Raw genomic sequence first — 14753 nt, 5'->3', positions numbered from 1 at the left:
TTGAGTCCCATAGTGCTCAGAGCCATTTGAACCATCATTCTGGAATGAGAAAAGAAGTTGGTCGCAGGCTACGGGCAAAGAAGAGGGATTATTTGAACAATCAAATTAAGAAAATGGAAACAAACAGTAAAACAAAAAAACATTAGGGAACTTTACCTAGACATAAATGGGTATAGGAAGGGGTTCAAGGCTAGAACAAATGCAGTTCGAGGGGATGCCGGGGGAATACTGACAGACCCCAGTGCTATATTACGTAAGTGGAGGGCGTATTTTGAGCATCTATTAAATGTGCACCAGGAAGCAGGAAATGAGCAGGCGTATGAAATACATACAGCAGAACCCCAGATACCTGAGCCAACGTTAAAGGAAGTAAGAGATGCAATCAGAATGGTTCAAATGGCTCTGAGCACTATGGGACTTAACTTCTGAGGTCATCAGTCCCCTAGAACTTAGAACTACTTAAACCTAACTAACCTAAGGACATCACACACATCCATGCCCTTGGCAGGATTCGAACTTGCGACTGTAGCGGTCGCGCGGTTCCAGACTGTAGCGCCTAGACCCGCTCGGCCACCCCGGCCGGCTAAGAGATGCAATCAACAAATGGAAAAACCATAAAGCACCAGGATCAGATTGCATAACTGCAGAATGAGTTAAAAATGGGGGACAGAAAATGGTGGAAGTAGTTCACAAAGTGATAACTAAAGTATGTAACTCAGAGATAATACCTGAAGAGTGGCAAGAGTCGATTCTGATCGCAATTTTTAAGAAGGACGGCAAAATGGATTGTAGTAATTATAAAGGGATATCGCTATTACCAGTATGTTCCAAAATTTTCTCTAATATTCTGCTAAGCAGGCTTACACCAAATGCAGATGAAATTGTGGGGGATTACCTAGATGGCTTTCGGAGGAACAGATTAAACTGCGTTAAATTTTGGAAAAGAAATGGGAATATAATAAACCAGCTCATAATATCTTCATAGATTTTACAAAAGAATATGATTCAGTATTGCAATCAAAACTCTATAGAATTCTGTTGGAACTTGGAATACCGAAGAAGTATGTTAGACTTATAGAAGCGAGTTTGAAAAACACGAAAGGTAGAGTACGCGTGGGGAAATTGGAATCAGAAGAATTTGTAATAAAGAACGGACTTAAGCAGGAGATGCCCTATATCCGCTACTTTTTAATTTAGTCCTAGAATATATTGTACGAATGGCAGCAGATCGTTCAGAAGGTGTGGAGTTAAATGGAAATATTAAGATATTAGGGTATGCAGATGATCTAACCATCATTAGCGATAGGAAAGAATCTGTAACAGCAAATGCGAATGCGTTAATCAAGGCTAGTGAAGATGTAGGTCTAAGGATAAGTGAAGACAAAACTAAATACCTGGTTACTACTAGAATGCAACAGCAGTAGATCAGGAAATGTTAAGAGTTGGACACATGCAGATTGAAAAAGTGAACACATTTAAGTATCTAGGCGTGGAGATCACTTCGAGAAATGAGATTGAATCCGAACTGAAGAAGAGATTACGGGCGGAAAATGCGTGCTACTTCTCACTGAATAGATTACTTTCATCACGGATATTGTCTAGGAATTTAAACATTAGAAAACTATTATTCTACCAGTTATGCTGTATGGGTATGAGACTTGGTCTCTCACTGTGCAAAATGAGAAGCCGTTTCGAATATTTCAAAACAAAATTTTGAGGAAAATTTTCGGGGCAAAAAGGGATGACATTAGCGGAGAGTGGCGAAAACCGCGTAACGAAGAGGTTCACGAACTCTATTCAAGCCCTGACATAATCAGTATTATTAAATCACGTAGGCTGCAATGGGCGGGTCACGTAGCTCGAAAGGATGAGGGCAGGGCAGCGCGCAGAGTACTGGTAGGGCACTTAGATGGAAAACGTTCTGTGAAGAGACCGAGGCGTAGATGGGAGGACAATGTGAAGGCTGATTTGAGGAGCTTAGGTATTGAAGGTGAATGGAAGGAAACAGCCCAAGACAGGGAGAGATGGCGAAAATACGTTGACGCGGTAATGTACTCTCGAGTCCGGTATGACCAGTGAGTGAGTGAGTGAGTGAGTGAACATGGGGTCGGAGAAGCCAGCTTAAGGAGGTAATGAGAATAAAATCAAAATCTTAAACATGGCTGCGAAACAGCAAGTGTGTAAATCTGAAGAGGTTGAAAAAATCAGCCAACCAGTTGCAAAACAAAGGTTTATTAGCCCTTGTCCTAGATTTCCATATTTCTAAAAATATCTTCTTCGGAAGGAGTGGGCCTTGTTACATCACATGATGGCACATTAGCTTAGCTGGAGCCTAGAGGCGCTCGTCACATATAAAACTGGCAAAACAAGAATTATCCCAAGCCATGGCTTCAGATAACAGCCAGATTACATTTATCGTACTTCAGAATGAATTCTCGTTAGGAAATGCTCACAGGTAGAAGCTATTGTCAATATAAAATTGTAACAGGAGTCACAAGATAAAATATTTGACCACGTTATGTGTACAACATGCCAGAGACTGTGGTCTCCGTATCCTCTGAGGTCTTATACACAAGTGACTTTACACCTCCCCAGGTTCAGGTGACATCGCAGGCCATGGAATACGACCTCCCTTTATGGACAAGTAAACAAAACCTGCATCGTGATTTCCTAGTGATCAGGCTCGTCCTCCTTGTTTCCTTGCAGGAAATAAAGAATGTACATGTAAATCAACAGCACAGTACATGTAAACTTGTATGCATGTTAGTTTTGAATAAGATCGAAAACAGTAATGCTAAACAAAGCGGTAGACAAGTTTACTTCCATAAGTCCTTAAGCTGGCTTCTCCGGTTCCAGGTTCCTTACCTCAAATTGTTCAGTGGAGCATTCTCTACATCCTGTAATATCTTGACATGCTCTCACGGAAACATCCTGTATAATCACTCCTAACGTAATCTATTTTTTCTTACATGCCCTATTTTCCAAGCGTAACACACCAACTATGCCTGTAAGAAATTTATAAATTCCTATTCGTAACTTAATAAATCAGTCTATATTACTGGATATCAGATACGCCGGTTATGCAAAGCTGTTCTTAGGATTCCGTACCGGTACTTCAGTCGGAACAAGCGCAACATCTTTTAGAGTATGGCTTTGTTGTCCGTCTGTCTGACTCTGTCTGTCCACCTGCTAAGACCACTTTTTCTCAGGAACGGGTATGGATGGTGGTTATCGCTGAAACAACCGGTTTTCCAACGCCAGTTTAACCCGACTATCAATACCGCTCGAAGTAACCAGTTTCTGAAATTACCGTTTCGGTTTTTTATTCCTATTGTTTCCTGTAACAAAGGTAGAAATTTAACAATGACGGAACAATTTTGACCCCTTCAGTTTCAAAATAAATACAATTAAAATATTAAATTATATAGGCAAAGAAAAGGAAACTTATCCAAGTCATCGGTCGCTGCTTTTATTGACGAATGATAAGTAGCTCACTATTATAAAATCTCCACCATTACTATTTCTATAACTCTGAAGGTGGCAGGGGTAAAATACAGGGAGCGAAAGGCTATTTACAATTTGTACAGAAACGAGATGGCAGTTATAAGAGTCGAGGGACATGAAAGGGATGCAATGGTTGGGAAGGGACTGAGACAGGGTTGTAGCATCTCCCCGATGTTATTCAATCTGTATATTGAGCAAGCAGTAAAGGAAACAAAAGAAAAGTTCGGAGTAGGTATTAAAATCCATGGAGAAGAAATAAAAACTTTAAGGTTCGCCGATGACATTGTAATTCTGTCAGAGACAGCAAAGGACTTGGAAGAGCAGTTGAACGGAATGGACAGTGTCTTGAAGGGAAGATATAAGATGAACATCAACAAAATCAAAACGAGGATAATGGAATGTAGTCAAATTAAGTCGGGTGATGCTGAGGGAATTAGATTAGGAAATGAGACACTTAAAGTAGTAAAGGAGTTTTACTATTTGGGGAGCCAAATAACTGATGATGGTCGAAGTAGAGAGGATATAAAATGTAGACTGGCAATGGCAAGGAAAGCGTTTCTGAAGAAGATAAATTTGTTAACATCCAGTATAGATTTAGGTGTCAGGAAGTCGTTTCTGAAAGTATTTGTATGGAGTGTAGCCATGTACGGAAGTGAAACATGGACGATAATAGTTTGGACAAGAAGAGAATAGAAGCGATCGAAATGTGGTGCTATAGAAGAATGCTGAAGATTAGATGGGTAAATCATACAACTAATGAGGAGGTATTGAATAGGATTGGGGAGAAGAGGAGTTTGTACACAACTTGACTAGAAGAAGGGATCGGTTGGTAGCACATGTTCTGAGGCATCAGGGGATCACCAATTTATTATTGGAGGGTAGCGTGGAGGGTAAAAATCGTAGAGGGAGACCAAGAGATGAATACACTAAGCAGATTCAGAAGGTTGTAGGTTGCAGTACGTACTGGGAGATGAAGAAGCTTGCACAGGATAGAGTAGCATGGAGAGCTGCATCAAACCAGTCTCAGTACTGAAGACCACAACAACAACAACTACAACTACTACTACTATTTCAACATTGCGAATGTTCAGTGCTACAAGGTAGGAATCTAAGCTGAATAACTCTATTTTTCGTGTTAATTGGTTCTTTTTCAAGGGTTACAAGCAGATAATGGCATAGTTAACAAAATGTTACGGCCGATTATGGCGTGGTCGAATGGATTCCACCTTAAAACCCATTGTTTCGTCCCCATCTGCGGAGGACATTTTCAAGGGAGATCGTAGCTTCTTTGAATGTCTAATTCGCATCCTGGCTCAGGAATCCACATGTCACTCAGTTTCACGCCCTCGTCCTTCCTATTGAAATTCCGTGGGTGTTTTACAATCTCTATGGTTTCTCTGTATAACATTTGGTGATATCCGTTTGTGGCTGCCAGTACTTGAATCCTATCGAAATGAATGTGGTGGCCTCCTGACTGCAAAGCATAATCTGCAACAGCTGATATCTCAGTACCCCCTCTTCTGGAATTGCCCTTGTGCTTATCTAGTCGTCTTTTTTGATCGTTCTTTTTGTAGCACCTCCCCACAACTACACAGAAGCCTGTAAGTTCCTGCTTTTTCGAGTGGTTGGCGAGCATCCTTGGCCGATTTTAGGTGAACTTGTATCTTTCGGGTGAGTTTGCAAACTACCGCAGTGTTCCGCTTTTTCAAGATTTTTCCTATGCGGTCAGTAACGTAATTAATGAAAGGATGGAAAACTTAATATTTCACCGGCGATTGAGCATCGCTATGATTTCTACGTGGTGGTCTTTCACTCAGCAAACGAATATCAATTCTTGAACATTGCATTGCTGAGATGTTTAATTCTGTGTCAAAAGACTCTGGTTCGCAGATTTTCCTTGCTGTATCCGCCAGTCGTTTCACTATGCGTCGCTTTTGTTGTGGGTCGTGATTCGAATCCCGGCGTAGGTAATGGTCTGTGCGTGGGTTTTCGGTGAACCGTGTGGCCAATGCTATCACCTTCTTCCTTTAAAACTAGCATATCAAGAAAATGAAATCTTTTGCCTGCCTCCACCTCCATGGTAAACTGAATCTTCGGACTGATCCCCTTGAGATGTTTGTGACAACGACCCAGTTCCTGCCTGCCCGCCGCCACAAAACAAACGTATCATCCACGTACCGGAAACAATATTTAGAGTCTTGTTCGAAGTTTTCAACACCTGCTCCTCGAATTTTTCCATAAAAAGTTCGCTATAACTGGACTTAATGGGCTCCACACAGTGACATCATTCGTCTGTAGATAGAACCCGTCGCTCTGTTTGAAATATGTGGCTGAGAGGCAATATTTAAACAGTTCTCTAACATCGGGATGAAAAATCCGATTCAACTGTTGCAACACTTCACTGAACGGAAACATAGTGAATAGCGATACCACATCAAAGCTAATTTAACACTTGCATGTCCTCCAGCTGTATCACTATGCCGTTTGATTTACTTGATGCACGAATCCAGTCGGCCCACATTTGGTCATTTGCAGCCAGGAGACCACCACATTCAATTGGATAGGAATCAAATACTAGCAGCCACAAGCAGTTACCATGAAAGGTTATACAGAGAGGCGATAGAGATTGTAAAACAAACCCGGAATTTCAATACGAAGGAGGATGGCGTGAAATTGAATGATATGTGGATTCCGGTGCTGAAGTAGATGTGTACCAGTCTTTCACAGTGGGGTCACAGCAACAGCGGACGACGGAGTCGACAACGGCCAGTTGCGGTCGCGCATTCAAAACCTGTGACGTCACGCCATGAACGGAAGAACGCGGAAGTGGAATTTTGCTGTAGTGAGTAGCGAGCCAGGGTGTGAATCGGACATTCAAAGAAGCTACGATCCCCCCTGAAAATGTCCTCTGCAGACGGGGACGAAACTCTGGATTTCAAGGTCAAATCTATTAGACCACGGCATAATAGCCCGGAGCATTTTGTTAATTGTGTCATTCCCGGCCGTGGAAGTTTACATTTTACAGATGAAGGCATTTTATGTAGCTACAAGCAACAGATTAGCTGCTGTTTATTTTTATTGTAATTATGAATGAACTGTTTAAGTTTTAAGTTTTCTCCTTATATTGTGTCACAAGTTTGTTGAAGCTTCTCCCGTTTTTAATCTTTTAAATTATAAGAATGAGTGGCGTCTGTTGTTTCGGACATGTCATAAAAACAAATAACTAACAACAGGATGTCGATTAAAATCAAATGCGGATTAGAGTCAAACTATCTCGAAATAAAATCCATGGTATGACGTCCGGCATGTGAAGACTTCTTACACCACCAGATGGTGTAAGAATTCCAGCATCGATCCATAACCTGCTACCACACGTCGAGAAGCTACCGAAAAAAGGTCAGGTAACACGCTATCATCATGTTCCATTGGCTCCTCCCGTTGCTCGCACATACAGGGTGTTTCAATAAATGTGTTTCCGTTCGTAAGTTACGAAGTAATTGGCGACGGAAATATTTATTGCGGTAGGTCACCATAACAAACGTTACACTGTCTGCTGACCTATGAACATAGTTTATTGTGTTATTATCCAAAGAGTTACAGCAAAAATATACAATTTTTTAAATGGAACAATAGTTGTTTGTATCGTGCTGGTCGATCTGGGATGCCAGCCCCATCCATTACGGAAAAGTGGGAGACACCCGGACACCCGCTCTGTAGTCGTGATCTCTTCCCATGTGATTATCATGCCTCCGGTCCCCTAAAAAAGGCCTTGAAGGTCGACGATTCCTGTCGGACGAGGATGTGCAGCATGCAGTTACGGACTTCTGTATGTAGTAGGACACGGTGTTTTACCAAACAGGTATCTTCAATCTGGTGCGTCGGGGACGATTGACTGATTGGCGGATTTTACCAGATCAGCATGTCGATTCCGGACTGTAAGGGCCTTCTAACGGAAACTTCTTGATCGCCTCTTATATCTGTCCAGCTCGTCCAGCACTACGGTACCTTTCCGAATACCATTCGGAACCTTAACTAGATTGATGTGTTCATTCGCCTGCGTATTTATTCATCGTTACTGGTGCACTTTTCCTCTGGTTCGAGTGCAAAGTTTTTGTCTAACTGATGAGTTAAGGAAAGATCGAGTGACCGTCTGATGGAAGTGGGTTGATTGCATTAGGAAACAATGTAGGACCACTGTGGATACAGTTCTGCACTTCCACCTAATGAACAAATTGCGAGCATACGGAATATCAGAGACTGGTTTGAAGATTTTCCAGAAAACAGAACAAAGCATGGAATTATAAAAAAATGTTCAAATGTGTGTGAAATCATATGGGACTTAACTGCTAAGGTCATCAGTGCCTAAGCTTACACACTACTTAACCTAAATTATCTTAAGGACAAACATACACACCCATGCCCAAGGGAGGACTCGAACCAGCCGCACAGTCCATGACTGCAGCGCCTGAGACCGCTCGGCTAATCCCGAGCAGCATGGCATTATCAACGGGCTCTACCTCGAGACGTAAAAATAACATCGGGCGTCCTCCAATGGAGCGTTATTGGACCATTACGTCTCACAACAAACGGTTTGTAATGGTCAATATTGAGCGATATGGCAGGAACATCCATTCGAAGGAAAAATTCTAGCAAACACGGGCTCTTCGCTACTGAACAAGTGCTCACAACCCTTAAGGTACACAAGTCAGTGTTCATGTTTAATTAACTTTTTTTTGTTTTTCCATAATAGCATCTTCCCAAAAATGGAAAGCAGAGAGCTTGCAGTAGAAGAGGCTTGTTCCACAGTATCGAAGATAAGGAAGTGATACGAGCTCTTAACGTATACATTTTAGAGCCTATGTTTACTAGACTTTACTGCTTCGAATGATACCTCCTGTTATATCCTGAATAGTGACCATTCCTCCCGTGACAACCTGTATATAAATGAGCTAGTAAATATCATCGGAAGTTACATAAGGCTTTTCACGGATGTTGCTATTGTAGAAGAGGAGAAGCCAGAAAACTGTAGCGAAATGCCAGAGGAGCTGCAGAGGGCCGACGCTTAGTGGAGGGATAAACAGAAACAAATAGAAACAAATGTAACGGCATAAAGACCCATTATTGTATCAATAAACGATTGCAGAACAATCACTGGTGGCCGAGCGGTTCTAGGCGGTTCCGTCCGGAACTGCGCTGCTGCTACGTTCGTAGGTTCGAATCCTGCCTCGGGCATGGATGTGTGTGATGTCCTTAGGTTGAAGTAGTTCTCAGTCTAGGAGACTGATGACCTCAGATGTTAGGTCCCATAGTGCTCAGAGCCATCTGAACTATTTCAACAATCACTGGAAGAAGTTATTTCCATAAAACAACTAGGACTATGCGTACGGCGCGATTTGAAGTGGAACGGGCACAAAAACTAATTGCAGTTAAGGCAAATGCCAGACAGATTCAATGGAAGAATCCTCAGGGAAAGTGTTAGACCCACAAAACAGGTAGCCTTCAGAATCCTCTTTGGACTAACACTTGAAAATTGCTCTTCAGTCTGGGATCCGTTCAGGCACGACTGATAAAAAAAAGTGAAGATCCAAAGAAGTGCAGCATTTTTCGTTACAGATTCATTTAGTATGAGCGAAAGCGTCACGGAGATGCTAAGCAGACACCAGTGACAGATGATGGAAGGACGGCGCTCTCCATGAGTGTGTGTTTTACTGTCAAAAGTTCCGCGAATATACCATCCTAGAAGAGTCATCCAATATATTACATCATCCTAGGTGTTTCTCGCGAAAAGACCATAAGCGCAAAATTGAAGAGATCAAAGAGTTCACACAGAGGCTTACCAGCAGTCGCCCTTCCCACGAACCATTCGCGACTGGAAGAAGAAAACAGGGAAGCGACAGCACACAAAGTACCCTCCACCATACACTGTAACTGCCTTGTGGAGTGTAGATGTAGATGTGTATAGCTGAAGACTATACTGAATGGAGAAGTCTAGAGGAGGCCTTTATTGCATGCTATCAAATATACAACATTATGATCACTTGTCCAAATGAGCTATCAACATCCGTATCCGTGGGGCCCTCGCAGGGAGGCGAGATTACTTGTTTCGATCGATTCTCGTGTTTTCTCTAATAATTTCGTAACTGATGACTCCAGGTCGTCATTTCGACTTGGTTCTATCAAACACTCTAATTCACATTTCATTGACAAGAAACTTACAAGCAGCCCGTACAGCTGGCAGTAACAGTAAATATGGCTTTGACAAAGGCTAACAGGATAGCAGGAAAGTCCAAATTTCAGAGACGAGCGCGCTGTTACCTTATTCCATTTCACATACGTTTCTCCTTTATCACGACTTTCCCACACGTTGGAAACTTCTTACTCAAAAGTTACATAAGGCATACGACCGTGATTTGTAATTTGAACCTCACATCAACTTCACTCTTGCAGTTGGTTCAGAATCCCACAACCCAGATACCAGCGCACTGTATTTTTTAGTTAGAAATAAATAAAGTGATGCCTTCTACATCTTGTTTCCATTCGTTTTCGCAGTATCCAGCAAGACGTCAGGAAGGGACAATCAGAATAGCAGAAACAATTCAGCTGCTGTTGAATGACAGGTGGTATCGACCTCTTTGGTGTAAGCAGTCCTCCCCTCCCCCACCCCTGCGAATGCTATTCACAGTCCCCTTTCTCGTTATCTCTGCAATTCCTTATTGTTTGAGGTCTCTTTCTTGTTTCTGACACGAGTTTATTTTTTGCTTTTTCAGTCTTCCAGTGTTTCCAGCTGTCTCTTTCATGCTTCCCTTATTAGAACAGTAATTTGTGCTTCAGTTATTTTAGGGGACCTCCTTTAATTTTTGGGTGTATCGCCAAGTTTCGTTGCCAGCCTTATCTGTATTACGTTGCATCGCCAGCAGGCTCATATACGCACGTTCTTTTTGTACTCGACGAAAAGACTTGTGCTTAATTTCCCTCTAGCGTTCAGAGGGGAAAAAGGCATTACAGATCCTCAAACGATAATTCCCAAGCGATACATTTGTATCCCGTTAAATTACCTTTTAGTTGTTAAATTATGTTTTATCATATAGATGATAAAAATAATGTATCGCGGTTCTGACAATGTTTTTGATTGATGGAAGTCTAACACGTAGATAACGGACTTGATCCAAATAAGACACAAAAAAATTTGTGAAACAACCGCAGTATGTGCAGATAGTCTTCTGTAAGTATATATAGAAAGAAAAATGCGTTAACGTTAGCAACCTGGTTCGTCCACAACACACATTAATCGAAATAAACCCTAGGATAATGCTATTCGTAAAACAACAAAGTTTAGCATTGCAAGTATTGTTAATATTTGCAGCTATTTTCCTCAGTTGCTAACTTCAATTGTGTTTTACAGTAGAGACAAGAAAAATGCCTTGTTTTGCAACGGCATTTATGTGTGTGTCCTATACGTGTTTCCCCTATTCATGCTAGACCTCTTCGGTTCTCCCAGGCTGTGCCTAAGTCATGTTTTACGAAATCCTTTCTTCAAGAAGGGTTTATCCTGCAAGTTTCACATGTAAGTTTTTGTAAAGTTTGGAGGGTAGGAGATGAGGTATTGGTGGAAGTACAGCTGTGATAACACCCTGTCGCTTGTGCCCCACTCACCTTGCCAGGTATGCATCCTGCAAATTTTTTAGTTGGCGTTCAATTGGTACTCCAGTGATCTTTCGAACCTGGTCGTGCCTTTGCACCTTAAGCCAGTACACAGCAGCTCTATATCTCATCGTGAAGTCTATTGGGTAGATTCCGAGCACCACACAGAGTGATTCCACTGAAGCTCGCGATAGTCTAGCCGCTCCTTTGTCCTCGTCTGACGAGGCTTCGGTTTGTATATAGGCTCAACCTTTGAGACCATGTGCTGGCGGCGAAGCTAAGTACCGACAACAACAAAGAAAAGAGATGAAAAGAAGCATTCCTGTGGCTTCTGAGAGCACAGACATACCTGCCCTCCGGCGCCGACGTCCGGATCGCTGGCGCCGACGACGGCGACGACACTTCCGACGGGCAGGTCCTCGCGCGCCTTCACCGTGTACGAGGGCAGCGCGAAGGCGGGCGCGTTGTCGTTGACATCGTCGATGAGGATGCGCACGATGGCGTCCGAGGACAGGGGCGGCACGTCGCCGCTGCCGCCCCCGCCTCCGCCGTCCGTGGCGCGCACCTTCAGCTCGTACACGTCCTGCCGCTCGCGGTCGAGCGCTGCCGCCACCGTCAGCACGCCGGTGCGCGCGTCCACCGCGAAGTCGTCCGTGTCGGTGACGAGCGAGTACGAGACGCGCGCGTTCTCCCCCTGGTCCGCGTCGGTTGCGTTCACGCGGAAGATGGCCGTGCCGTTGAGCGCGTTCTCCGTCACTCGGAAGCTGGCCACCGCCTTCTCGAACCTGGGCGCGTTGTCGTTGACGTCGAGCACGGTGACGGGCAGGAAGCGCGACGCCGCCTTCTGCGGCCGGCCCAGGTCGTACACGCTGATGTTCAGCAGGTACTCGGCCTCGCGCTCGCGGTCCAGGTGGCCCACCACCTTCAGCTCGCCCGTCTCGGGGTCGATGAGGAACACGGAGTCGTAGTCGCCGTCCGAGATGCCGTACACCAGCTTGCCGTTGTAGCCGAGGTCGCGGTCCCTGGCGCGGAGCTTCACCAGCGTCGTGCCTAGCGCCACCGACTCGTTCACCTTGATCCCCGTCGGAAAGTCCAAGAACTCGGGCGCGTGCACGTTCTCGCCGTAGCGGCTGGGCATCATGGCGAAGTCCTCCCGGTGCAGGTCGTAGGGCGCGTTGTTGCGCTCGCCCGCGGCCAGGATCTCCGTCAGGCGGTGAGTCACACCAGTGTCGCGGCACTCGAACGCTCCGGTCTCGTCGGTGAGGATCCTGCCCGGCGAACCCAGACTCCTCTTGGCGTTGACCAGGTTGATCAGCACGTGGACGATATCCGAGAAGTGAGTGCCGTCCGTAGCGGTGATGTTCACCTCCCGCTCGGACACTTTGACATCTGTCAGGTCGCAGGTGACGCTCAGCACTCCCGAGGTCGCGTCCAAACCGAAGCAGCTGTCCGCATTGCCGCCGACCAGACGGTAGCTGATTATACTTCCGGCGTCAAAATCTATAGCCGAGAGCGTGATGATCTCCGTGCCGATCGGAACGTAGCGCGGCACGTGGCCCGAGCAGTCAACCTTCTCGAACTGCGGTCTGTTGTCATTGATATCCCTCACGTTAATCTTCAACTGCATTTCTGTCTGTCGGCGGTACGGAAGACCCCAGTCGGAAGCACGTATCCTGAGAATGTACTCCCTCCTCATAGACTCGTAATCCAGCACCATAGTCGTCTTCACGACTCCCGAGAAGTGGTCTATCTCGAAAGGCACTGGTTTCAGGTTGGCGATGCTGTAGGAAATGTAGGCGTTTTCGCCGGAGTCGCGGTCCTTGGCAGACACTTTGGTGACGGTAGTTCCCGCCGGCTCGTTCTCGTCCACCCACACTGTCGCTTCCGGCGTTTCGAACAGTGGATCGTTGTCGTTGGTGTCCGCCACCGTCACTTTCACTTTGGCGGAAGACTGTTTTCTAGTGCCCGCGTTCCCTTGGTCTATCGCCGACACCGTCAGCGTGTACATGGCCTTTTCCTCCGCATCCAGTTGCACAGCCGTGTAGAGCATGCCAGTGTCGGGGTTGATGCGAAACTCTCCGCCTTCATTCCCTCCTACTATCTCTAAGAAAACTTGTGCGTTTTTGCCTTCGTCGGCGTCGGTGACCTTCAGGCGGATGACTGGCGTGTTGACCGGCGCCGTTTCCGGCACTTCGACTTCGTAGATCTCGCGATCGAACACTGGAGCATTGTCGTTGAGGTCGGTCAGGTGGACAGGCACGGATTTGTACGTCTCCTTCGGCGGAATGCCCATATCCGTCGCCTTCAGTGTGAGGTTGTAGCCCTGAGGCGCCGTCTCGCGGTCGAGGAGGTGAACTACGACGATATTGTACTCTCCAGGCTTCCCAGCAGGTTTTATGCGAAAGTGGCCGTCCGGATCGCCGTCGACGATATCGAGGCTCTTGATCTCGCCGTGCATCCCCTTGTCACGGTCTGTGACGCGCACTATGGCGTATATGTCGGCGTTGGAATGTTCCGCGATGTCGGGCAGGTGCCGCACGTAGATTTCGGGAGCGAACAGGTTCACCTGCTGGACTCTGACCTTGAGGGTAGCCGTGCTGGCCTTCGCCTGGGGACCTTGCTTGAGGATTGAACTGCGATCCTGCGCTTTCACCGTAAGCTCGTGCACGGATTTGGCCGTGTACCTCAGTGGCCGCGTCAGCGACACCACGCCTGTCATCGGGTGCACCGAGAACTGGTCCGTGGCGTCCAGGAAGCTGTAGTAGATTTCGCCGTTCCTGCCCAGATCTGCGTCCTCGGCGGAGACTTGGGCGATGCTGCGGTGCAAGGGCGTGTCTTCCGGGACGGTCACCTCGTACTCGGTGGGGTAGAAGAGCGGGTTGAGGTCGTTGGTGTCGAGTACGGTGACGGCGACGCGCGTGTCGGCGATGAGGGGCGTGGCGCTCGAGTTGCCCCGCCAGGACTTGGTGGCGCGCACGTCCAGCACGTAGCGGTCCTTGCGCTCGCGGTTGAGCACGTCCAGTTTGTCGGTGCGCGTGCGCAGCAGCAGGAAGCAGAAGTCGCCGACCAGCTTCTCCTCCGCTTTGAAGAACTTGTCGCGGTCGCCGGCGACGATCTTGAACCGGATGACGGCGTCCGCCTCGCGAGGGTCGTCGGGCGCCGTGACGACGCCCATGCGCTCCTCGGGCGTGGCGTACGTCTTGGGCGGCGAGTTCTCGGGGATGCTGGCATTGTAGGCGGGCCTGGTGAAGCGGAAGGCGCCGGGCGGAGGCGGCGGGGGCGGCGAGGGGCGCGGCGCGTCGGGGCCGGCAGAGGGGCTGGAGGCGGGGGCGGGCGACGGGCCGCCCGCGGGGGCGGCGGACACCAGCAGCAGCAGCAGTAGCTGCAGGCGGCGGGCGCGCGGGCTCGCTGCCGCGTCCATCGCGGGGCTCGCCGCTTCAGCTCATCGCGACCTGCCGACACAAAGAAATAAACACCGTCAGCGTTTCATTACGGTAGCAATACTGTTTCACCCTGCAGCAGGGGGTAAATTGCAGTACAAGTCTTCTCACCCAGTGATGTCAAATATAAACAGCATACACAACCATAGTGCTTTGGATGTGTGAAAA

The 14753-nt window shown here is 46.7% G+C and overlaps 1 protein-coding gene across 1 annotated transcript in view; it reads right to left on the bottom strand.

Moving 5' to 3' along the window:
• Positions 1-14425, bottom strand: part of LOC124805643 (fat-like cadherin-related tumor suppressor homolog) — a gene marked incomplete at its 5' end in the record, with an annotated part of 863745 nt that extends 849320 nt beyond the window's left edge. Inside the window, one exon of the mRNA XM_047266209.1 lies at positions 11495-14425. Within this exon, the coding sequence (XP_047122165.1) occupies positions 11495-14425 (2931 nt within the window). The remainder of the gene's footprint in view (positions 1-11494) is intronic.
• Between the last annotated feature and the right edge of the window lie 328 nt (positions 14426-14753).

Source organism: Schistocerca piceifrons, chromosome 7 (genome assembly GCF_021461385.2).
Source record: "Schistocerca piceifrons isolate TAMUIC-IGC-003096 chromosome 7, iqSchPice1.1, whole genome shotgun sequence".
NCBI classification, from domain to species: Eukaryota; Metazoa; Arthropoda; class Insecta; order Orthoptera; family Acrididae; genus Schistocerca; species Schistocerca piceifrons.
The sequence above is the reverse complement of the archived record's forward strand: the minus strand, read 5'-3'. Positions and strand labels throughout refer to the sequence as shown.